This window comes from Hypanus sabinus, chromosome 1 (assembly GCF_030144855.1).
Source record: "Hypanus sabinus isolate sHypSab1 chromosome 1, sHypSab1.hap1, whole genome shotgun sequence".
NCBI lineage: Eukaryota > Metazoa > Chordata > Chondrichthyes > Myliobatiformes > Dasyatidae > Hypanus > Hypanus sabinus.
The window spans coordinates 103069162-103094005 of record NC_082706.1 but is presented as its reverse complement, the minus strand read 5'-3'; the positions used below and the strand labels follow the sequence as shown (position 1 = coordinate 103094005).

Sequence of the window (24844 nt, the reverse complement as noted above, 5' to 3'; positions counted from 1 at the left end):
TGAAAGGGAAGTGTTGCTATGAAAATTAGAAGAGAAGAGAAAAGTGGATGCAGTTCTGTTACCAGGGAGTTACAGGGCTGAATGATCAGCCACAATTATCTAAAAAGTTGGAAAATTAATACAGCTCCAATCTTGTCTGAACTATGCCTTGACTGGAAATTCCATCTTTTCCTCATTTGGGATATAATTGTTTTTTGTTTATCTTTCCAAAGATCCTAGTTTATGGCTGCATTATACAGCTGTTCACAGATGTATCTGATCTACTTTAGGTCAATCACTGTACCCTCTCTCCTTAATCTGCACAGTAATGGGACTGGGTCCTTTCGTTATTTATGTTGTACCTTTTTATCTTGTATTTTCAGCTGCAATGGTTTTTCACCTCAACTCCAGGACAACTGCAGGCTATTACATGTTTCCCTATTGGTCATATCCTTGCTGGAAAATAATTGTATTTGAGAAAAGACTGAAAGAGTGAAAAAGACTGGACTGAAATGAAATCTGTTCAACTCAAGATAAATTACACAAACATATTACAGTTTTAACGTAGAAGGTTTCAGGCGTCTCCTATCAGAGTTCTCAAAAGTGGTGAGCTCTTTTGACAGAGGTAGGTTCGAGAGGCATAGAAACAGACCATTCAGCCCATTGGGTCTATGTTGGTATTTCAAGTCAATACCAGACCCTTCCCAGTCTCCTTACATCCATCATTATCGTTGACTACGGGTAGTGATCTTATGTGATTGGATAAGATTCAAGGTGATGTGGTGTGGGGTGACAAGTTCAAGTTTATTGTCATGGTATTGGTCTATTATTGTCACATGTACCAAGATACATAAAATACAGTAGAAAAACTTGCCTTGCCTACATACTTAGAGTATAATGTCATGCAAATTAGCTTTTTGCAGCAGCAGCACATAGTACATTACAAACATGACATTGTAAGTTAATATGAACTTGGATTAACACAATTATATATATCTTGCACAACAAAATAAAAAATGTAATGATATCAGTGCAAGTTATGGCAAATACAGTCTGAAGAAAAATTAAGTGTATTCAGGTTATTTCGAGAGCCTAATGACAGTAGAGTACAAACCTTGAGAACCAGCAACGAAAGGAGGGAATGGTTTAGATACTGGGGGTGGGGGGCTTATTGATGGATATTACCTTCCTGGGAGATTGCCCTTTGTAGATAGCTGTGCCAATGAAGGAAATGGCTGAATCTACCACTGTCGGTAACCTCTTGTATTTCTGCAGATTAGATTTCCTGGACCAGGCCATGGTGTGATGAGTCAGACAGAATGCTTTCCATTGCACATCTGCAGAAGCTTGTCAGTCTTCTATGACCTGTTGAATCTCCTTAAACTTATCACAAATCAGAAACCCTGCTGTGCCTTATTCATGGGGTACTGGCATTGAAATGTGGGGTAGATCAATCCTGATCCTGTTGGAGGGCAGGGCATGCTTGAGGGGCCGGCTCCTAAATTCCAGAGTTTTTATCTGACAGCTCTCTACTCCAAATGTTTCCTACCTTCACTTGTTTTCTGCTGTTCTCCTTGACCACTCCCTGTGTGAGCCGGTCCCACATTCTCACCAGTCTCCATGCGGGCTGGATTTCTCCCTGGTACTGACTACCCTTTATGTTTGAGCACCTGTGTTGGTCTCCCTTTTCAGTTGTTGGCTTGCCAAACGCCTTTGGATTTTTGTAGACTTCCTTTGGGTCCATTGGCCCACCAGTTGCATGTCACCCATCATATATAGTTACACTGATCCCTCATTAGATCTGTAGACTTCTGTGCCCTGGTGATTCACATGCTTGTCTAGACACTTCTTAAATGCTGTGAGATTCTCTACCTCCACCGTATTTCAGATTCTAACCATCCTCCAGTTAAAAAGCATTTTCACTCAAATTCCCTCAAAATCCAATTCTATGCTCTTTTGTCCTGAGCATCGCTACCGTGGGAAGATTTTTATTTTCTTCTGAACCTATCCTCATAGTTCTGTGTGTTTTATCAGGTCACCCGCTCAGCAGCTTCTGCAGGGAAAAAAACAGCCTGTTGGCTTTCTCCTGCATCAGTGATGCTCAAATCTGGGCAAAGTCCTGGTGAATTGCCTCTGCACTCTCTCCCTTCTGATCACACCCTTCCTACACCGAGCTAATCAGAACTGTGAATATTATATCAGCTGTGGATTAACTAATTATGTTGATAAAGTTCTAATATGATGACTCACCTATTTTATTCTGTGCCACGGTCAATAAAATCAAGCATCCTATATGCCTTCTCCACCATTGTATCTCCCTCTGCTGCCTCTTTCAGGAATCTGTGGTCTTGTACCTTAAGGTCCCTCTGTACAACTATCATTTTATGCATGTTCATCCTACCCTTGTTTGAGTTCCTAAAATTTATTACCTTGCATTTATCAGGATTAAGTTCCGTTTGCCGTTGCCCCACTCAACTTTCCAGCTAATCTCTAAAATGTTGTAGCCGCAGACAATGTTCATCGCTATCCACCAATTTTCGTATCAACTCCAGACTGATTTATTGCATCTCATTACTCACATCTAGAATGTTGCCCTTGGCCTCCAATTCTATGCAAATCCAGTTTAATCATTCCCGATTTTATGAAATAATGTTCTCAAAAACAAAAAACTTGTATTAGTTTCAATGGTTGAGTCAAAATTCTGTGTACATTGGAACTGTGAAGTTTTGTCATTTAGATGGAATTAACTCTTACAACTTGAACTGGTTAATGAATAAGCTGACACCAATCAGCTTGTAGGCAGTTATTGACTTTAGTGAGATATGTGCAAGAAAATTTCCTGTTTTCAGTTTTTGGGTGATGCTATTTTCCGCCAGCAGATAACATTATTTGGAAAAGGATGTTTTAGTTACAATGATATTTCTCCAGACAATTAACAGATGAAGAAAAACATTTACCTTAAGTGGGTTGGCAAGCATTGGAGCAGAGGTTGGGTTACATTGAATCTGGTGCAGGTGTTACAAGGATTTGCCCCTTAGTAATAATGATATGCTAGGCACAGACAAAACCTGTATTTTCCAACCAGTGCCTTTATTGTCTCAGCTGAAGAGCACATGAATTCACACAACTGAATATCTGTGTGCACGTCTCCTGAGTTTCCCTGACCCTCCATGAACAAAGAATAGAAAAGGTGATACTCAGGAAAGGAGTCTACGATGGCCAGGTGTTCCTTGTGCTCCCAATCCAATCTCCACTTGTCCGTGGGATACTCCATTTCCGCAATGTTTGCTCTCTACTTTGCATTCAAATCCTCTGCTTTTTTTATGCACATTTTCTTTACCAGTTCAAATGTTACATTTCAGTCTCGTTGGCTGTAGGCCATATGACTGACCTTTGTCACCACTTATTGGGCTCTGGCTCAAGGCAGAGTCCATTTATTGCCCTCTTCCACAAGTAACAACTGGCAATTTATGGCTCTTTGTTCTAAGTCAGTTACCAAACCAGTAGCCAACTTGAATCACTCAGGGCAGACACAGACACCACCATTCACAAGCCTACATGTTATATCATAACTTCTTATTTGGAAATGATTCCTAGTCCAGCAGATTTCCTGGACCATCATTGCCTCTACTTTAAAACTGTACTGTATAGCCTTCAGTATAATAAGGGGCTACTTTTATGTTTTGGTAACCCGTCGTTGAATGCGCTATTAGGCGTGTATTGATCTGTATGTGTGTGTTAAGAGTTTGGTTGCTTCCAGTAAAGAACCATGAAGCTTAGCTCCCATCTCCTGCATTTTTATTAATAGCATTGTTATGTAACCAGGCCACATACACAACAAAAACATTGATTCAGTCAAGCCAAGCAAGTTCACAAAATGGAGGATGCAGAGCGGCTTCACCAAATGGCAGCCTCCATTCCTTTAACCTCATGACGAAAACAAAGGCAATTGGTTTGTCTATTCCGATATCCTCGATTCAAATTCACTGATTTATAGACTGTAGTTCTTTCTGACCAACACAGGTTAGACGGTAGAGCAATGCAGCACAGATAACAGTCCCTTTGGCCCAACCAGTCCAAGGTGACCACAATGCCAACTCAGCTAGTTGCAGTTTCATGCATACTCACCATCCTCTGCATGAAAAAGTTGCCTGCTCATCAGGACCTTTTTAAATCATTTCCCTCTGACCCTAGACCTACCCTCCTACCCCTGCCCCCCCCCCACCCCAGCTTTGGGCTCCCTTACAGTAAGAAAAGACCACTATACTGGGCACCTTATCTATGCCTCTCATCATTTTAAATGCAGTCACCCCTCATTTTCATGCATTTCAAGGAATAAAGACCTAGTCTTTACTTAAGTAAAGCCCTCTAGTCCTAGCAATAGCCTTGTAAGGATCTAATATTCAGTTCAATGCTCCACGCTATATGAAAAGTAGTTTTGGAGAGATTTGCTGGAGAAATTAAAGAGCAGGTTCCTCAACCATGTTCCTGTTCACTCACGAACAAGAGGGTAAGGAGAAACCTGACTGCATTTCTAATGGCGATAGAAAGGGAGGAAATCCAGAATGGAAGGTTATAACATTGCAACTAGACCTAGTTCAGGGATGAAGCCTAGAAATCTGTTCTTATAAAGAAGTTGAGATCCATTTAAAATTAAATGACTGACATTAGGATTTTAAGGGTTTTTAGAACCAAACTGGGCCATCTAGAACAACAACACTGAACATGCTGTAAATTCTCGGCAGGACAGAGAAACCATCAACATTTAGGGCCCGAGGCCCTTCATTGCAACTGAAAAGGAGGGTCATGATCTTACTGTAAATAAGAAAGAACTTCAGGGAAAAAACAATCTCCTCTCTTCCAAGATTCAGGGCTTTAAACCTACCCATTGCAAAATGTGATTTTGTGTGTGTGAAGGTAATTGTTTGACTAAAATAATTGAACAATTATTAATCATCGTTCATAAAGTAATAACTTCCCATAGATTTGGGTTTAGTCTGTGTTCTCGACAGCTGGTTCTAGTTGAGTTGAACTTTGTTAACTGCGGTCACTTTGCTTGAAGACAAACTTCTAGGTCAGCTGGATGAGGTAGTAATCTTTACCGTTACTCCCGATGACCAAGTGGTACACGTTCTGTTTTATAATTTCAAAACATTAAACTAATTTAAAGGAAGACACGGGAGTCCGAAATGCAGGTCTAACTTAGAGACGCGCATGTATCACGTGGTTGCAAGATGGCAAATGCAATTCACATATTTATACATATAACCCATGATAAATTATTTAAGCAAACAAGAATGCTTAAACAGTATTTATGCAAGATAGCTCAAATATTACTGAAACATTAAATACAGACCAGTATGGATAAACTTCCTTGGTGCCAGTCTGTCCTTTGGAAGGTTTCAATTTCTCTTAACATCTTTCTCAGATGATCGGAATGTCAAACTGAAGAGACTACAGATTGGTATGCAAAAAATGTTTCTGGCGGAAGGTTGTGTCAGTAGAGAGGGAGGAGACTCTGACCGAGATTATTGGAGCAGATGGGAGATATGGTTTGTTTCTGCACTGGTAATGATTATAATAAGGCATTTAGGAAGGAGGAGATGGCTTTGTTGAAGGTGCCAAGGAAGTTTAACAAGATGCTGTCTGAATTAGAGGGCATATGCAATCAGCAGAGGTTGGGAAAACGTGTTGTTTTCTCTGGAGTATGGGAGGCTGAAGGGAGACTTGATAGCTGTTTATAAAATTATGAGAGGCGTAGATAGAACAGACAGCCATTATCTCTTTCATAGGGTCAAACTGCCTAGAGAGCATGCTTTTATGGTAAGGGAGGAAGTTTTTTATTTTACTCAGAGTGCTGGACACCTGGAAGGCACTGCTTGGGGTGATATTGGAAACAGATACAATGGAGGTATTTAAGAAGCTCTTGTATAGGCAATGCAGGGAATGGAGGGATGTGGATATTGTGAAGAGAAGGGGTCAGTTTAGTTAGCATTAGATTAGATTGCAGAAGGGCCTGTTCCTGTGCTGTATGGTTCTATGTTTAGACAATGAGCTTGTTGAGCTTTCTAGTGGTAACTCCCTTTCCCTTCTCAATCCTGTCCTCTGCCTTGACTCCATCGAGGAAGGTCCAGCTTCACCACTTGATCTGTAATAAATTATACACGCAGGTTAGATGCTGGTAGCTCCCTTGGGGTTTTCTCCCCAGCTGTCACTGCAGTGAAGTGGGCCCATTCTGCACCCATCTGACCCTTCCCCCTGCTGTGTCCACAGCTGCAATTTGAAAGCCTTGACTCACTCTTAGCCCTGAACTGGAGGCAAATCCCAGCTCTGCGCATTCTGCTTGGAGCAGTCAAGTCTGTTGTCATCAAACCTCAGAAAGCAGTAACTTCACTTCTCCTGCAGAGGGGTGTGGGGAGCATTCTGCTGCTCGGGAGCTAACTCTGGTGGGAACTGGGACCTGTGAGCAAGATGTCCTCATTGCCAGCGTCTCCATTTGCCGGTGCAGGAAGATGAGTGGGCTACCAGTCCAGGCAGTAACGACGGGACCCACTGTGTGTGAGAGAGGGTTAGAGGGACAGAAGCACACTGGGTTCTCTGTTTGTACCTCACGGCCCCGATTGCTTTCGCAGGAGTGCAATGAATTATTCTGGAGAGACTCTTCCAGCCATTTGATGTAACCATGAAAATCTTATTTTGAAACTGTGATTTTTAAAAAATATTCTAATATTCACCAGTATCCTCCAGAAATGAACCACATACAGCTTTAGTGTCCCCCCAACCTGATGACTTTACGAAACAAACCAAAGCTGTGTCCAAGGTCTCCTTGGATTCTTTTGGTTGAATGATTTCAGAAATGTTGTTTGGATTTTGACCATTCATTTTAGGTTTTATCCTTCAACTGGTTTATTTTTTTTCCCCTAAAGTAGAAATCCAGCTTTACTTTTCCCCTCTGCCCTTGGGAGTATTCAGTCAATCTTCATTAATGCATCTGGTACTTGTATGAGATTGGAACAGCAGAGATAAAACAAATCTTTCCCAGGCAGGGCCTTTGTAACCTCAGTCACTGCCTCATTCAGATTCTGAACCCACTGGAGACCATTTTACATTCGAGAAGTGGTTAGTTCTGAAGATTTTGTAGATTGAGCCTAAAGATCAAGCTTTATAAATCATGACTGGAAGGAAGACTTTATATCGCCTTTAAATTAAAGCTGACCTGTAGGATTATAGGGGCTGTTTTAAAGCAGAAATCATGACAGTTGATTTACAGAAAGGAAGACAGCCTCGTGTAAAGCAAACGTGTTAATTGTTCATTCCAGATGTTGAAAGATAAATGTTGGCCCAGGGACAAATGCATGCTCACTAACATCTCATGCTAGAGATGGCACCTCTTCCTGTGTGGCATTTAGGTGGTGCTGCACTGGGAGTATTAACCCAGACCCTGTGCTTGGAATCCTGAAGTGGGACTTCAATCCATGGTCCACGAGCATTGCCCAACGAACAGCAGCTTTGCTTGGAGGATGACTTCATATTCAGCACCTAGTTTGGGTTCCTCAGGCAGGTTTTAACAAATTAAACACAAATTCCATAATCAAAGTCGATTTTATTGTCATATGCATAATTACATACACCGATGCAATGGAAAAACTTGCAACAGCATCACAGGCAACATGTCATCAAATTAGATATAACTTATACTCGTCTTTAACAAGGAAGTGCAATTAAAAATAAAATATCTATTTCAATGTTAGGTGTTTAGGTTCTGGTGATTAGGATTTTGCCAGCTAGTTCAAGTACTGAATAGTTGAAGGGAAGTAGTTGTTCTTGATCCTGGTGGTGTGGAACTTCAGGTTTCTGTACCTCCTTCCAATTGGTTCCCAAAAAGTGGCATGACCTGGACAGTGGGGGCTTCGATGGAATTTGTTTTCTGCATATACTACTGATGGTGATGAGAACTCCCCATGATGTATTGGGCAGAGTCCACTGCTCTCTTATGTTCCTGTACATTTCAGATCACCGTGTGGAGACTGTCTTGAGATGGAAAAACTCAGTGTGAATGATAAAACAGTACATGGCCCATACCCACAGAATTCCTGCATGCTAGACCTTCCCTTGCCTTGGGCAGGTCCCAAACAACTTGTACCAGGAGGCTGCCTGCCACCGCATCATTAAGATGCAACATTTCTAAGTGTAACTAACAAGTTACACTTGTTACTGTAATTTCTAAGTAATAAACAATATTTCTAAGTGTAACTAACAAGGAATCTCTTTCTGGAATGAATCCCACTATGTTATAGGGAGGCAGCGAAATGCCCTGGAAATACTAGAAATTGTGATGGGTTGGGACACTTTTTTCTTCCAAGATGATTTGTAGTGAGGAGCGGGAAATGTCATCGTTATGATAGGACCCATTGATTTGATAATTTTATTCAGAATTGTAGAAGACTAGTGCCTCGGAAACCGGTCTTTTTGGCCAGTCTGACCCTTACTGAGGTTCCTGGTTGTTTAAAAATATAAATGATAGGATGGGGATGTGTCCCTTGGATTGATAAATTGGTAAATTGATTTATTATTGTTACGAGTCCTAAGATACAATGAAAACCTTTGAATATCCTCCATATGCATCATTTCGTCACATTAATAGTACAAAGGAAAATCAATAACAATGTAGATTGTAGTGTTACAGTCACAGAGAAGGTGCAGTGCAGGTAGAAAATAAGATGCAAGGGCCAAATGAGATAGACGGTGAGGTTAAGAGTCTATCTTATCTTACCAAGGGACTGACTGTTCAGTAGTCTTATCACAGTGGGATAGAGGCTGTCCTTGAGTCTGGTGTTCCACGCCTTCAGGCCTTTTTAAAAATCTTCTGCCTGATAGGACAGGAGAGAAGAGCAGTGTCTGAAGGGTCTTTGATTGTGTTGGCTGCTTTATGGAGGCTTAGTCGAAGCTGTTTTCCACAAAGCACTGAGCTGTGGCCATCTCTCTCTGGAGTTCCTTGTGGGTTTGAACAGAGCAGTTGCCATAGAGTGAGGGTTCAATCCCAGAAGCTTCTGGTTGCAAGCCATGCAAGAAATGGCAGTGCTCCTGCACGATGTTTCCTGGGAAACTAAACTGCATTGTTGCATGGAGCTGCTGTCATTGCTCACTCTGACAGCAGCACGTTTTTACAGTAGCAGAAAGTAGTGTTTGGAGCACCACTTGTGTTGATCCCTATCAGGAGTTTCTATCCTCAAACTGCCGCAAGATGTCAATGTGATCCCCTCACCAGACCCATGCCAATATTCCCTCTAAGGTGTGCACACGCACAAATCTTATGCTGCTAGCGCATCAAGGAATTTAAACTGTGCACAAAAGTTTGTTACCCTCTACCTTATTAGCATGTTAAGTATATTTCACAATTGTACACAAATGCATTTCCTTTACTGGTTTCTGATGCGTTGACAACGTGGAGTTTACGATGATTTGTCTGCAGATTTCAGAACTGGCTTATTTATACTGCTTTTATTGAAGAAATTATTCATTGCATACATGCAGTTGTCACCGGGCAAAGAATTGCACAGTGCAAGATTTTTGTGCACACTGGTCATTACAAATTAAAGGGAATATTGCCTGTGGCCAGCCCCTAATCTCCTGGTCGGGCCTCTGACAACTTGCCTTTTCTTCGCCCAACGTGGACCTGTTTCCAGGCTCGTGCGATTTGGCGCGACTGCACTTTGTGGTAGTTCCATGAGCGATTGAACAGCTCCTGGAGAAATTGACTGCGTGACAGTCCCCGTGTTACCTACCTAACACGGATAGCTCCCCTGTTCATTGCTCTGAGGAAATTCAGGGCCTTTAATTTGAGTAAAGAGTTTTGAGATAGATTATAAAGAGTAAGGAATGTTACCTTCACAATGTTGGTAATTGTGTGTCAAAGATCGTAAATCTTGTACTACGATGAAAGTCAGGAATTTGATAAATATTGGTTATGGCTTTGCTACTGAATAGCAATTATCTCTCGTAATCCCCCAGGGTTCCCTGTGTGTATGTTTATAAATGTTATAACAGTCAGAGGGAGCATCTTAAAATAACATTTATTGTGGAATGGCCCGTTGGTTGGATTTAAGACATGATTCACGGTGGAACTTATCAAAGGGCTTAACTCTGTATGTGCTGAGGTTTCTTTCATGATTATTGTCTTAATTACAAAGTGTTGGGAGGGAGCTTAGGCAGATGTTCACTTGCTTTGAAGGACCAATGCCTTTGGGATAATGTAACGTTAATTTGATGGAAAGCACTGAGCATAATTTCCGTCTCATTAATGTGTGTGCTGGAATAGATCTTTAAAGAAATACAATAACAAGCGAGAGGAAGGAAGTGAAGGGGTACTTGCTTCGCCTTTCACGCGTTCAGGATGTTCCGCAGTGCCATAAGCTTCCTACAGTAGAGACGGCTTCTATGATTTATTTATCACATGCAAATCAAAGCATGCAGTGAATTGTGCCATTTACGTTAGCAACCAACACAACCTAAGGTTTTGCAGTGTGGGGGATATCAGCCTACAAGTGTTGTCACAATTTCTAGAGCCAACATAGCATTCTTGCCATGTTCACAGCACAAGCACCTTACCGCTTTCCTTCTGCGAGTGCGCACACACATTCACTCCTCTAACCTCAGGACTGGCTTTCTTTGGGCCACCAGCCTCCAGTGGACTCACAGACCCAGGGATTTTGTCAACAGCCCTTTTGACTTCCAGACTTCATCGACCTTTGCAGTTTGATCTTTGGTATTGACCCCAGGATTTGACAGTGAGGACCTTGATCTGCAGACTCGCTGATGATGGAACCCTGAACACTTCACAAATACAGTGAGGTACAGGTACAAGGAAAATCGTCTTTGTGGCAGCACCATCGGTGTGCAGGTATAGACACCACGCAGAATACAAATTGCACATAAGTTATACGAGAGAGTGAAGAGCAAAAAAAATCTACAAAACAAGTTAGTATAGAAAGAAGTACAATCCATGCTGGTGCAAGAGGTGGTCAATAGTGTTTCATTGCTGAGCTGGGTTAAGGTTGTACAAGCTGATTCTAGAACCGGATGGTTGTAGGAAAGTATCTTTTCCTGAACCTGGTGGTGTGGGATTTCAGGTTTCTGCATGTCCTACTTGATGTTAGCAGCAAGAAGAGCGCATGGCCCTGATGGTGGGGATCCTTCATGATAGGTGCCTCCTATAGATGTTCTCAATGGTGGGGAGGGCTATGTTCATGGTGGACTTGGGTAAGTCTATTATTTTCTGTGGCTTCTTGTGTTCCAGTGTGATAGAGTTGCAGAACAGTGAAATTGCTGAAACGTGAATAATCTAACTATGGGTCTTGTCTGTCTCACGCCCTCTACCTCCTGGCCGGTTGCAATGTGGTGATTCCAAGTGGAATCCTAATCTAGTAATTGGATAAGTGTAGGATTCGACAGTCATCATCTCATAGCAGGGCACAGTAGTTCTCCTGAGTCTAATATTTATCTCTCAAACACTTTTGCTCTGTTTATTTAAAAAAAAATTCAGATAGTCAGGTTATAATTCTGCTGGCCTTGGGAGCCTGGTGTGTGCATAGATTTCCTGCGATCCCATAATGACCATATTTCACCTATGAAGCTTTGGACAATCTGATGATGTGGCTTACACTACAGGAGTGCAAGTCTTGATGGCATTGGAGAGGGTCCAGAGGAGTTTCATGACAATGATCCTGAGAATGAAAGAGTTGATGTATGAGGAGTGTTTGATGGCTCTGGACCTGTACTCATTTGAGTTTAGAAGAATGAGGGGGGATCACATTGAAATCTACTGAATGTTGAATGGTCTAGACAGAGTGGATGCGGAGAGGATGCCTCCGATGGTGGATGAGGTCACAGAATATAAGTCCCTTTAGAACAGAGATGAGGAGGAATTTCTTTAGCTAGAAAATGGTGAATTTGTGGAATTCATTGCCATAGATGGTTGTGGAAGCCAAGTCATTGTGTATGTTTAAAGTAGGGATTGATAGGTTATTGATTAGTAAGGGTGTCAAAGGTTACGGAGAGAAGGCATGAAAATTGGGTTGAGAAGGAAAATAAAATAGCCATGATGAAATGGCAGAGCTTTGGTCCATTGAGACTGCTCTACCATTTCACCATGGCCATTTTATTTATATGACATATGATCTTTATACTTAAAAGCCAGAGATTCTGGATTTAGGGTGTTCAAAAGCAGCCATTTTTGGAGGTCATGTTGTAAACATTTTCTATTTTATGTTGCACTCTTTAATTCTTGCTGTTCACCTTGGAGGAACTTGATAGAATGCCAGCAGGAGATGGTAGAGGATGAGATTGGGAATGAGAGGGGCACAGTGTCGAGGGGTTCTTATGTTTGAACACTCTGGGCAGTTCTCACCAATAGTGTCCCTTCTGACACAGCCCCAAACTCTCAGGCAAATGGACGCCTTGGTTCTCTGGAACCAGGCAGACGAGTGCAATCCATTAAGACAACAGTGTCTGCTCACCTCTCCTCACCAATGTCTTCCCTGGTCCTTTGCCAACTACTTTGTCCACTGGTCCACTGGCTCCTTTCCCTTCTGATGTTTTCACCCCCTGGTTCCCTATACAGTGCAGTGAAGCTCCCCTTCAGACTGTGTGCTGGGCAGGAGGAATTTCTGGAAAGAAAATGTAACACATACCCAACAGACTGGTATATGTCTAGGGGAAAAGGAGATCCAGCCACACACCAATCTCACCTCCCGTACACGCAGGTGCTGTGAAAATCGAGTTTATGCCTCACGCCCGCCTACAGTATCAAACCCACAACAAATACCGTTATGAAATACACTTTAAAGAGTTTACTAAAATTAAAAGAGTATTAGGCAATACAATATATATGCAAGGGAAAAAAACAAAAAGGTGCCAACTTATCAAAGTTCAGTCAGTTTAGTGCACATTGTTGGAGTTCAAACATCGAACCATTCGACCCCTCGTCGCTTGCCTCCAACCTCCACGTCTTCGCACCTAGGACCACGCCCGGTGGTCTTCCGAGCAGTGCAGCGCACGTCCACCTTCCTCGACGTCCTCCTCCCGGCTCTTTACCAAAAGCCCGCGAAAAACCCCTCCCCCAAGTTCCCAGCCTCACAAGACAAAATACCATTCCCCATTGGTTAACAAATGAATACAATTACCATATCAACAAGTATAAAGCAAAACAACAGTGAGAGAAACACTTATCAGACAAAGAAGCATTCCTACTCTTAACAAACCAAAAAACCCATTTTGAGTAACATACACAGGACATTGTACGAAAACCAACCCATCCTCCTGTTTCACTCTATTTTACAAGGAGAATTATTTGAAGAGAGTAATCTATACGCCATAGATCAGGTGACAGTGCTTCGAAATACAGCAGATTCTGGTTAATTGGGACAGCTGCTTCTTTGGGACAACACTTAAAGAACAAAAGCTAATTGAGAAAATAGAGAGGATTCTTTTTGTTTATTTGGAACACTATGCCAGTTAATTGGGACTGCTGCTGTACAGTTTCTAACTGGGGTCAGTTGTGTGGTCGTTAGACACTACGCTGTGCTTAGAGCAATCAGTTTCTAAATAGCGTCAGTTGTGCGTGTTTGCGTTCAAAAAGCAGTGACTTTTGTTACTGACAGTTGGTAAGAAATAAGCAGAACAATAATTCAGAACTGTTTTGCTCACTGCGGTTTCAAGTATTCAGGCTTAGAGATGCCAAAAACAGCCGGGCGTGAAAATGAAGTGATTTCACTACTCCAGCCATTTAGGAACTATGAAGAATTTGAAGGTATCAGTAATCATCTTGAATGTTACAAAGAAAATAAAGATTTGGAGGATGCAATTTGTCAATAGCATTGTATGAAGGCAGTCCATTATCTGCATTAAGAGTCTGTGCTGAATTTACTGTCAAGCAAAAAACATGGCAACATAGACAGGATGAAATCTTCTATTGATAACTATTAAGATCTAATGCACAGTTTTATCATGCTGCAGTAGTGTTGATAGTCTTCTAATTAGTTTTGTTTTACATTTAAATACATAATTGGATTCTCTTTTTTATACCCTTATATTATTTCCATGAAACTTTGCTAATTGGGGAAAAATGTACTGGTCCCAATGTGTTACAATTCACTGGAACCTACTCTAACTGGAATTCTTATATTATTGTCACCTGCACAGTGAGTGATTGTCTTAGTCACTTTTCTTGTGCTCGCAAGACACTGTTGGACATTCTCAGTGTGAGATTCTGCAAGGCTGATCTACTGACTTACTGGCAGATGGGAAGGCAGGCGATGTGGGAGCTGTGTGGTCTTGGTCGTAGTCAGGACTAGGCCTCAAACCACGGTGTCACTTGTTTGCAATTGTCCAGGGGGAGTCGTCGGAGTTGGACGCTTCACCAAATTATTGGGGCAGTGTGCTGTGGCATCCAGGCTGGAGTTGGTGCTACACCCTAGCGTTCACTTGGCTGAAGACAAGCCTATTGTGTTCAACTGCAGACAGCCGTAACATTTATGGACTCATGGTCTTGGATTTTTTTCTGTGTGCGTGACTGTATTTTACCAATATTTTATATGCTCATTGTCTTGTGTGCTGTATGTGCCTTGTATTGGGTATGACTGTTGGTGCTGTGTTTTGCACTTTAGCCCCAGAGTAATGCTGTTTCATTTGGCTGTATTCATGAATGGCTGAATGATGATTGAACTTGAACTTGAAAAGCGTAGTTTTGCAAGCCATTCAATTCAAAACACAAGTCCGTTGAGGTAGTACAAGGGAAAAGCAATAACAGATTGCAGAACAAGAGAAAATCAAAGTAATAAACACAAAAAGCCAGAGGAACTCAGTGGGCCAGGCAGCATCTATGGAGGAGGGTAAACCGTCAATGTTTCGGGCCAAAACCCTTAGTCAGGACTGGTAAAAGAGAAGAGATCACCCCATTTTCTCATCCTGATGAAGTGTCTCAGCCTGAAACGCCGACTATTTACTCTTTTCCATAGATCAGCCTGGTCTGCTGAGTTCCTCCGGCTTTTTGTGTGTGTTACTAGGTTGCAGAAGATAGTGCTACAATTACAGAGAAATGCAGTGCAGGGTCATAATGAGGTCCAACTTTCATCTCCATGTACAGAAGGTCTGTTTAAGTCTTATAATGGCAGTCTTCAAGCCAGGTGTTGTGTGTTCTGAGGCTTTCAGGATAATGAAATGTTAAGCAATTCAGGGTGAGGTATTCCATCACTTTGTATGACAAGGATCCAAGAAGTAATAAGGTTTTGGTGTAATGCACCGCTGAATGAGGCATTTGGTCCTGAGCTTCAGTATTTATTAGATGGACTGTAGCAGATCACAAAGGTTTTCTGCTATCATCCCCATCTCCTGCCAGCTGGGAGGACGAAGGCAGCAGATCTACCCCATTATAATGGGAGAATCGTAACTGTGTCTAAATTGTGGAGCCCTCTGGCCTAGAGCACTGAGGAAACGCCTTCAGCAGAACGGCTGCTGTGTTTGATGAATGTATTTCACCATTCCCCACCAACCCCCTCCCCCATGTCTTCTCGAGGGCAATTAGGGATTGGCAATAATTTCTGACCTTAAACGTGATGTAGGTGAACAAGAACATTCCTAAACACAAGAGATTCTGCAGATGCTGGAAGTTCAGAGCAACGTACATAAAATGCTAGAGGAAATAGCAGGTCTGACAGCATCCACAGAAATGAATAAACCATCGACACTTTGGGCCAAAACCCGTCATCAGGACTTAAAAGGAAGAGGGAAGACACCAGAGTAAAAAGGTGGAGGGAGAGGGTGGAGGACCAGCTTGAATGTGATAGGTGAAGCCTGGCCGGAGACTAAGGAATCTGCTGGAAGATTAGAGTGGACTGTGGGAGAAAGGGAAGAAGGAGGATCACCAGGGAGAGGTATGGAGAAGAGATAAAAGGCCATTGTGGAGAATAGAAGGGGGAGAGGGGAAAAGTAAGGAGAGGTTACCGGAAGAAGAAATCAATGTTCTTCCCATGTGGTTAGAGTCTACCTAGAAGGAATATGAGGTGTTGCTCTTCCATCCTGAGGACAACACAGTGGCGTTGGGAATTAAGATGGCATGCCACTGGGAAATTCCGCTCTTGGCAGATGGAGCAGATGTGCTTGACAAAGCATTCCCCGAACTTTTGTCGGGTCTCACCATTGTAGAGGAGGCTTCATCAGGAGCACCAGATACAATTGTCGACCCCAGTAGATTCACAGGTGGAGTGTTGCCTCACATGGAAGGACTGTTTGGGCCCTGAATGGAGGTAAGGGAAGAGGTGAATGGGCAGTGGGCAGGTGCAACATGTCTGTTGCTTGCGGTGTTATGTGCTAGGAGAGAGATTAGTGGGGAGGGGCGAATGGACAAGGGAATCACAGAATGAATGACCACTGCAGAAAATGGAGGGAAAGGGGAAGGTGGTAGGATCCTGTTGATTGAAGATGGTGGAAGTTGCAGAGAATGATGTGTTGGATCTGGAGGCTTATGTTGTGGTTTAAAAAAAATCCCTGTGTTCTCTGATTGGTTCATTTACTTTTTTTTTTACATTTGACCTTCCTCAAAATAGTAAAAGATGCAAAATAAAATGTTCTACACTAATTATTATAGCAAAAATAATCCCAGTGTGGAAGTCACAGAACTAAATTTACAGAGCAGTCTCAATCTCACTGATGTAATACAGGTTCAAGGGGCCAAATGGACAGTCTGTTCCTTCTGTTCCTATCCCGGTGCAACTAAACTTCTGTGTGTGTGATTTATTCTTAGATTGAAATTACAATGGGCTGTCATTGCTGTGTGTGAAATATTCTGCTTGTGTGAAATGTAACGTTAAGTTTGATGTTTTCTTTTTGCAGATCTCCCTTTCCCAGTGCAGTGGGAGTGAGAAAATCCAGGCACAGTTAGGGTGCTTTGGTGAGACTGTGAGATTATAAATCTCATTGAGGACCCTTGATGAACATTGACCGATGCAGCAGTTCTGTTGTGCAAAGTGGCCTGGGATCCTGTCGTTCAGGAGAAGCTAATGAAGCTTTGTTATACAAGACCTGAGATAGATTGTGGCGAGAAGATCTGCAGATGCTGGAAATCCAAGCAACACACACAAAATGTTGGGGGAACTCAGTGGGCCAGGCAGCGTCTATGGAAAAGAGTAGATAGTTGTGTTTGGACCCTTCATTGGGACTCGGACCAAAACATTGACCGTTTACTCTTTTCTGAGTTCCTCCAGTATTTTGTGTGTGTTGTTCAAGATAGATTAGTTTCGTTTCTTGGAACAAAGGCCAAGGTGGATTGGCATCAGTTAAGCAACAACCTACATCTGTCGAGGAAGGAGAAAGGAAACTCTCCCCTGAGTCATGAAAATACACTGTAAACATCAAGGTGAAAGCCTGCTGTGGTTTGGACTACTCATTCACTTGATTAGCACAAGAATTTCTGCAGAAACTGGAAGAACTCAGCAGGTCTGGCAGCATCCATGGAAATAAGCAAACAGCTGACATTTCGGGCCATGCCCTTCAGGGTGGAAAGGAAGGGGGAAAGATTCCAGAATAAAAAAGTTGGGGGGTGAGGGAGAAGAGGATAGGTAGAAGGTGATAAGTGAAGCCAAGCTGGTGGAAAAGGTAAAGGACTAGAGAGGAAACAATCTGATAAAAGAAGAGAGAAGACCTTCGGAGAAAATGAAGGAGGGGGGGCACCAGCAGGAATTGATAGGCAGATAAGAAGAGGTTAGAGGTCAGAGTGGAGAATAAAAGAAGAGGGAAAGGGGAGGGAAAAAATGTTTTACTGGAAGGATAAATAGACATTCATGCCATCAGGTTGGAGAGGACTACAGAGATGGGATGTAAAGTCTTGCTCTTTCACTCTGTGGGACAAACGGACAAACGTGTCGGAAGGGGAATGGAAAGCGAATTAAAATGTTTGGCCACTGGGAGCTTCTGATTTAGGTGGATAGAGCGGAGGGGCTCGACGATGTGGTCCCTCAATTTACGATGGGTCTCACCAATGTAGAGGAGGCAGCATCGGGTGCTCTGGATACAATAGAGGATTCCAGCAGATTCACAGGTGAAGTGTTACCTCACCTGCGAGTCTGCTGTGAGGGAGGAGGTGAGTGGGCAGGTGTGGCACTTTGGCTGTTTGCAGGGATGAATAGTGGCAGGGAGATTAGTGAGGAGGGACAAATGGACAAGGGAATTATGGATCCCAGAGGAAAGCAGAGAGTGGGTGAGTAAAGATGAGTTTGGTTGTAGAAGATGGCAAAAGCTGTGGAAAATAACCTGTTGAACGTGGAGGCTTGTGGGTGGTGGGTAAGGACAAGAGGAACTCTATCCCTGTTAAGGGAGAGAGAAGGTGGGGTGAGCGCTGATGTCCGGGAAGTAGAGGAGATGCAGGTGAAGGCAGCATCAACGGTGCACTCGCATGATCTCTGAGACAAAGGATTCAAAATCATTGCCTCTTCAATGCACTTAAAGTGTTTGTGGTGACTTGCTGAAATGAACGCAGTTCCTGACGCAACGGAATTGTCTGCGCGTGCTTTGTAGCTCGGTGTGAGATAATAAATGCTAGTTCTTTTTTTGTGCAAACTCTTTGAATAAATTGACAATGAATCTTTCTGTATTGTATCCCTCCTCCTGCCTTTTGTGATGACATTAAAATAAAGGCACTCTACAGTTCCCACCCCCGTGGGAAGCAGAGTCAGTTGTGATGTTCATTATTTGAAACACACTTTGTTGTCATGGTTACTCAAAACAGCATCTTATTTCTAACGGAGTAAAGATTACCTATAGGAAGTATCTGGAGATACTCTTGAATTGCCAGGGCATAACAAGTGCTGGCAAATAGGATTAGTGGAGAAGGGTACAAACATGATGGCTAGCATGGTCATTGTGGGCTGAATGGACTGTTTCTGTGCTGTGAGAATCGATGAAAATCAAAAGGTGATCACTAATTTACATGATGACACTTGGGTTAGATAGTATGATTAATAAGTGATTGACTAACTTTGTTCACCTGCACATCAGGGATGACTCTCATGAGAAGGATGGATTCAGAGACCTGTTCATTTTGATGTTGGCGAATGACCTGTTCACTGGTGTCACTTCTTTTCCAATCTGTTTGGTTGCAGGCTCGCAGTTTCTGTGCAAGTCACCCGCTATTGCAGATATTGTCATTCTGGTGGATGGCTCCTGGAGCATTGGCCGTCTTAACTTCCGACTTGTGCGACTGTTTTTGGAGAACTTGGTTAGTGCTTTCAATGTAGATTCTGACAAAACCAGAATAGGTGAGTCCATCTTCCCGCAACACCGTGAAAATATCCGCTTGATTTTTGTCTAAATCTGTTCAAATTGAAGGATCTATGATCACCTGTGATACAGAAAGGTTCCCAATTATCATCACCTATACTAGAGGCAGGTTCCCAAACATCATTGCCTGTATTGGAACCAAGTTCCTGATTATCATTGCCAGTACAAGTACCTGGTTCCGACCATCATTATCTAAACTAGAACCAGGTTCCCAAACATCTTTACTTGTAACAGATCCTCATTATCATCAACTATTCTACAATGAGGTTTCCGCCCATCACTGTCTACTCTATACTATAATGAGGTTCCCAAACACCATCATTGCCTGTAGCTGAACCAGGTTCCTGACTATCATCGGCAGGTTCCAAAATCATCTGCCATTTCCTCCTCATTCTTGCACTCGCCCCCCCCCCCCCCCCAGCCTGAACTAAATACTTCCAAAGCAAAATTCTTCAGATGCTGGAAACTGAAAATAAAGATATGCAACTTTCAGCAGGTTGGGCAGTATCTGTGGAGAGAAAAAGCAAAAAAGTGTTTATGACCTTTTCCAGTTCTGATGAAAAGTCATCCAGCTGAACTATTGACTCCGTTTCTTTCTCCATAGATGCTGCATGACGTACTGAGTGTTTTTTTTCTCTATTTTTTATTTATGTATTACAAGTCCCATCCCCCTGTCGATTGGCAGGTCCCAATAATGTTAACCATTGTGACTTTGATGTTTGTGCAAAGCAGATGGAATCCTGTCACCTTTGAACTGAGTGACACCAGTGTTAAAGTAGAGCCTATGATCTATGGCCATTGTAAAACTAGCTGATGTGATGCTGCCAATGTTAAATATCTGATTGTTCTAACAGTTTTGTTATCCTGTGAAAATAATGTTGTTTTCCTACCCTTCCTGGGCTGTGTGGTGGTGGAGGTATGGGGCTTAACCAGAAGGGTTGAGCAGAGATCTCAGTTGACTGTGGTCCTCAGTGCAATGAATCATTAGGGGAAAAACACCTTGATTGTCAGATCTCAGGTGCGGTGTCTAATGGGAAGGGTTTTCCATCCCACTGTAGAGTGGGAGTGGTTTTTATGAGGGGTCAGTAAGGGAAATAGGATGTGGGAGTGGGAAACTACTGAAGTAAATGCAGTGAGACTGAGAGTTTCAATGTTCACTGAAGCTGTGTGTGCCTCCCCTTGAATATAGCGGATGTGATTCGATATCTGGCACTGGCGGCCGTCACGCCTGTGACTGGCCCCGTTATATGGGCAGAACCTGAAACTAGAGGGGTTGACCTTCTGTTGTGTTAATTCCAGTGGGGAGGGGCTCTGGCCATTTCTCAGCTGGGACAGTGTCCCACCACTCACCCGTACACTTGATCCTGAGCTAGTCTCATTTCTGTGACACTACACCGAGTTTACAGCAGAGGAAGTGCCGCCTCTGCTGTGTACTAGTGTTGGTGGCCCACAACAGCCTCCTCTTCCCTCCCTCCATCACCCATCCCTCTCCTACCCTCCTTGTATTCCTCCCCCTCTTGTGTTTATCCATCTTTCAATTGAACGCATCTCGACCATCCACTTCAACCCCTTCCTGCAGGAATAAGCTCTCCCTCTCTCGGCATAATATTGCTCCTGTTAGTTTATTCAGCATTTCACCTTCTCTACATCTACTTTACCAAGGTGGTTCATGATACATTTTCTGTGTTCTTTTGGGTTAGGGGTCTTCCCTCCTTTCCTCCTGTTAATTTAGTTCATCCATTCTGATATCAGGTTCAGCCTTCTCTTTCTTGAATGCATCACTCTCTGGCTGGAAGGCTGTGTGACTACCTGTGGGGAACTCCTGACGTCAGGGGCTCAAAGACAGCTTCTATGCTGGTGTTGTGAGGCTATCGAGTGGTCATGTAGTACAATAAATAATTGACCTCTCACTCTACCTCGTTATGCCCGTGCATAATGCTATATTCTGCACTCTGATATTACTGTTTCCTCAATGCAATGATGCGATGAAATGGTCCATATGGATGGCGTGCAAAAACAAAGCTTCTCCCTGCACCTTGGTACGTGTGACAACAATGAACCAATTTACTAACTTAGTTTACCAAATCCTTCCTAGATCCTGAGCCTCCTCCGGGCTCCCCACCTGAGGGTCTGGTACACCACTGAACCTGTATGATGCTGGAGCCCACTGGGTTATCACTCTGTTATTTCATGGAGTCATGAAATGTGTCAGCCCACTCAGCCCATCAAGCCAATGCTGGCTCCACTACTTCTTCTTAACCCTGTGATTGCTTCCCTTTCAAGAATACATCATATTCTTGGTTGCAAGGTTGTGTTGGATCGGCCTGCACAGCTCTTTCAGGATGAACATCCCAGCTCACAGTTTAAGATAACTCTCATTTTCCCTGAAATTTATCCTCACTGACGCTCTTGCTGTAGGAGCCATGTACTGATTTAATCTCTTTAAAAGCTTCTATTTAACCTGCTCTTCTACGAGCAGAACAGCCCCAAATGTACTAGTCTCTGCACTGAACTCCTTACATTTGGCCGTACTCTGTATTCACTGCCGAAGGTCTGGTCTCGGCATCAGTGAGAATAAGGAGGCAAAAGTCAGCTTGAGGCTACAATTAAAAACAGACTTTAAGTGGTTAATAAAGAGACACTGATGTTTTGCTCTTTGACTATTTAATAGTTTCCTGGATTTCATTATGAGGTAAATGAAATGGAGCTGCAGGCTTTTTGCCTCTGAGCCAGCAGCTGTGTTTGGAAATGATTCATGCATCCCCTTTGCTCCCCGGAACACCAAATTACTCTGTGTAAACTTCACATTAGCAATAATGCAAAGTTATTTAATTGTGTGATTGAATTCAGTTAAATGGGCTGAATAAAAGCTTCACTCTGTGTTACGTGGTGAGTTCTGCTTCAAGCAGGCAAAGCTGATTTGACTCCCCCTATTGAATACGCGCTTGTGTTGATTGAGCAATGTCCAGATGGTATATTCTGAGCTTGCTGTCCACTCGTTTCAGGATTGGCTCAGTACAGTGGAGACCCACGGATAGAATGGAACCTGAATGAACATAGCACAAAGGAGGCGGTGCTGGATGCTGTCCGAAACCTGCCTTACAAAGGCGGCAACACACTCACAGGTACTGTGTCTTGCCCAGGTGACCAACTACATGATGGTTGGCGTCTTGGGGGCCATAGACAAGCTTATCAGTTCCAATTGTTTTCATGTATTAAATGAGAATGATGAACTACACACGAGAGATGTTGGAAAAGTGCTGGAGATACTCAGCATATTAGGCAGCATCTATGGAGAGGGATAAATAGTCGATGTCTCAGGCCGAGGCACTTCATCGGGCCTGAAGAGGAAGGGGGGAGGAAGCAGAATGGGAAGTTGGGGGGGAGGAAAAGGAATACAATCTGGTAGGTGAACCAGGTGATGGATAAGTTGGTTGGGGGTTTAATAAGTTGGGTGGAAGAGGTAAAGGGCTGAAGAAGAAGGAATCTGATAGGAGAGGACAGTGCCTATGGGAGGAAAGGAAGGAAAAGAGCACCTTTTCAGATGGAAATGATGGCCTGATCGGGAGAAGAGAAGGATTAAGAGGAGAATGGAAAAAGAGAGAAGGGAGATGAGGGAGAAATTACCGTAAGTTAGAGAAATTGATCTTCATGCCATCAGGTTGGAGCCTACCCTGATGGAATGTGAGGTGTTGCTCCCCCACCCTGAGTGTGGCCTCATCACAGCAGTAGTGGAGGCTATGGACTGACTTGTCGGAATGAGAACGGGAAGCTGAGTTGAAATGAGGGGTCACCGTGATATCCCGCCTTTTGTGGTGGTGAGTCAGAGGTTTGGGTTCAAGTCTGATACTCACAATGCAGTACTGACAGAGCATTGCACGGTCAGTGTTTCCCATTTCAGATAAGAGATTCATATACAGATGGGGCCAAAGTTAAATATCTCAACCAGAAGCTGACATCTCCAGCAATGTAGTACACACTCAGTGCTGTGCTGGTGTCAGGGGGCAAAGTGATTGACTTTAAACTCCAGAGTGGGATTTGAAAATCCAAAAATCAGACATGCAAAGGGACTTAGGAGTCCTTGTGCAGAACACCCTGTAGGTTAACTTGCAGATTGAGTCAGTGGTGAGGAAGGCAAATGTAATGTTAGCATTCATTCCAAAAGGGCTTGAATACAAGAGCAGGGATGTAATGTTGAGGCTTTATAAGGCACTGGTGAAGCCTCAACTTGAGTATTGTGAACAGTTTTGGGCTCCTCGTCTAAAAAAAGATGAGCTTGCACTGGAGAGTGTCCAGAGGAGGTCCAAGAATGAAAGAGTTATCATATGAGGAGTGTTTGATAGCTCTGTCTCTGTACTCACCAGAACTTAGAAGGATGGGGGACCGATCTCACTGAAACCTTTCGAATGTTGAAAGGCCTAGACAGAGTAGATGCGGAAAGGATGTTTCCCCATGGTGGGAGAGACTAGGACAAGAGGACACAGCATCGGGATAGAGGGTCATCCATTTAAAAAAGAGATGCGGAGAAATTTCTTAAGCCAGAGAGTAGTGAGTTTGTGGAGTTTGTTACCGCAGATAACTGTGGAGGCAATGTCATTGGGTGTATTTAAGGCAGAGATCAATAGGCTCTTGATTGGACACGGCATCAAAGATTATGAGGGGGAGGCCAGGGAATGGGTTTGAGGAGGGGAGAAAGGATCAGCCATGATTGAATAGCGGAGCAGACCCGATGGCAAATGGCCTAATCCTGTTGCAACGTCTCATGGTCTTATATGGATCACGTGCAGGCAGAAAGCATTTTATTTAATTTGGCACCATGTTCAGCACTGCCCTGTGAGCTGACAGGCCTGTTTCTGTGCTGTATTACCCTATGCTTTATGCTCTGTAGGTTGTGAAAGGCGCCATAGAAATGCAAGTCTTTCTATTGTGATGAGTTTAGGGAGAAGTCAGAGGTCTGTTTCATTATGGACAAAGGGAGAGTTGAGTGAAATGACGTCTGGAGTTTGTGAGGCATTTGCATCCCACAGTCACAAGCTGTTCTCTTGAAGAGAATTTTGGAAAGATGCACAAGGAAACGAGTGGGTGTTCTGCTATTTCCATTCAATTTACTCTTGTGCTGATGGTAACTAAAATGTTTCTGTAAGCCTGGTGTCTGTGCCTTGTTCTGTGAACTGGTTCCAACATAACCTTGTAGGTCAATAAAAAACTGCAGATGCCAGAAGTCTGGAACAAAGATAGAAGGTGCTGGAAATGCGCAGTAGGTAAGGCAGCATCATTGGAGAGAGGACCAGTCACCCGTCAGGGCGTTGGGTCTGCGACCGTTTGTCTGGATTTATTTCAGAACCCAAATACAAAACCTGGCTGTTGCAGACAGTGAGCACCAGTCTGGTGTCAGTTGTTCTTGCACTTCCTCATCTCCTTCACTCCAGCCTAGGTGAACAAGTCTACAAGCTCTGTGTCCTAAATCCTGGAATTTCTGTCCTAGACCTCTATCTCTAATTCACTAAGTTTTCAAAATTCGATGGCTGGTCGAGTT

The 24844-nt window shown here is 43.2% G+C and overlaps 1 protein-coding gene across 1 annotated transcript in view; it reads left to right on the top strand.

Moving 5' to 3' along the window:
* The window catches only part of col14a1a (collagen, type XIV, alpha 1a), a 212318-nt gene that overhangs the window by 55422 nt on the left and 132052 nt on the right, over nucleotides 1-24844 (top strand). Inside the window, exons 6-7 of the mRNA XM_059973127.1 lie at nucleotides 19131-19286; nucleotides 22314-22433. Of these exons, the coding sequence (XP_059829110.1) occupies nucleotides 19131-19286; nucleotides 22314-22433 (276 nt within the window). The remainder of the gene's footprint in view (nucleotides 1-19130; nucleotides 19287-22313; nucleotides 22434-24844) is intronic.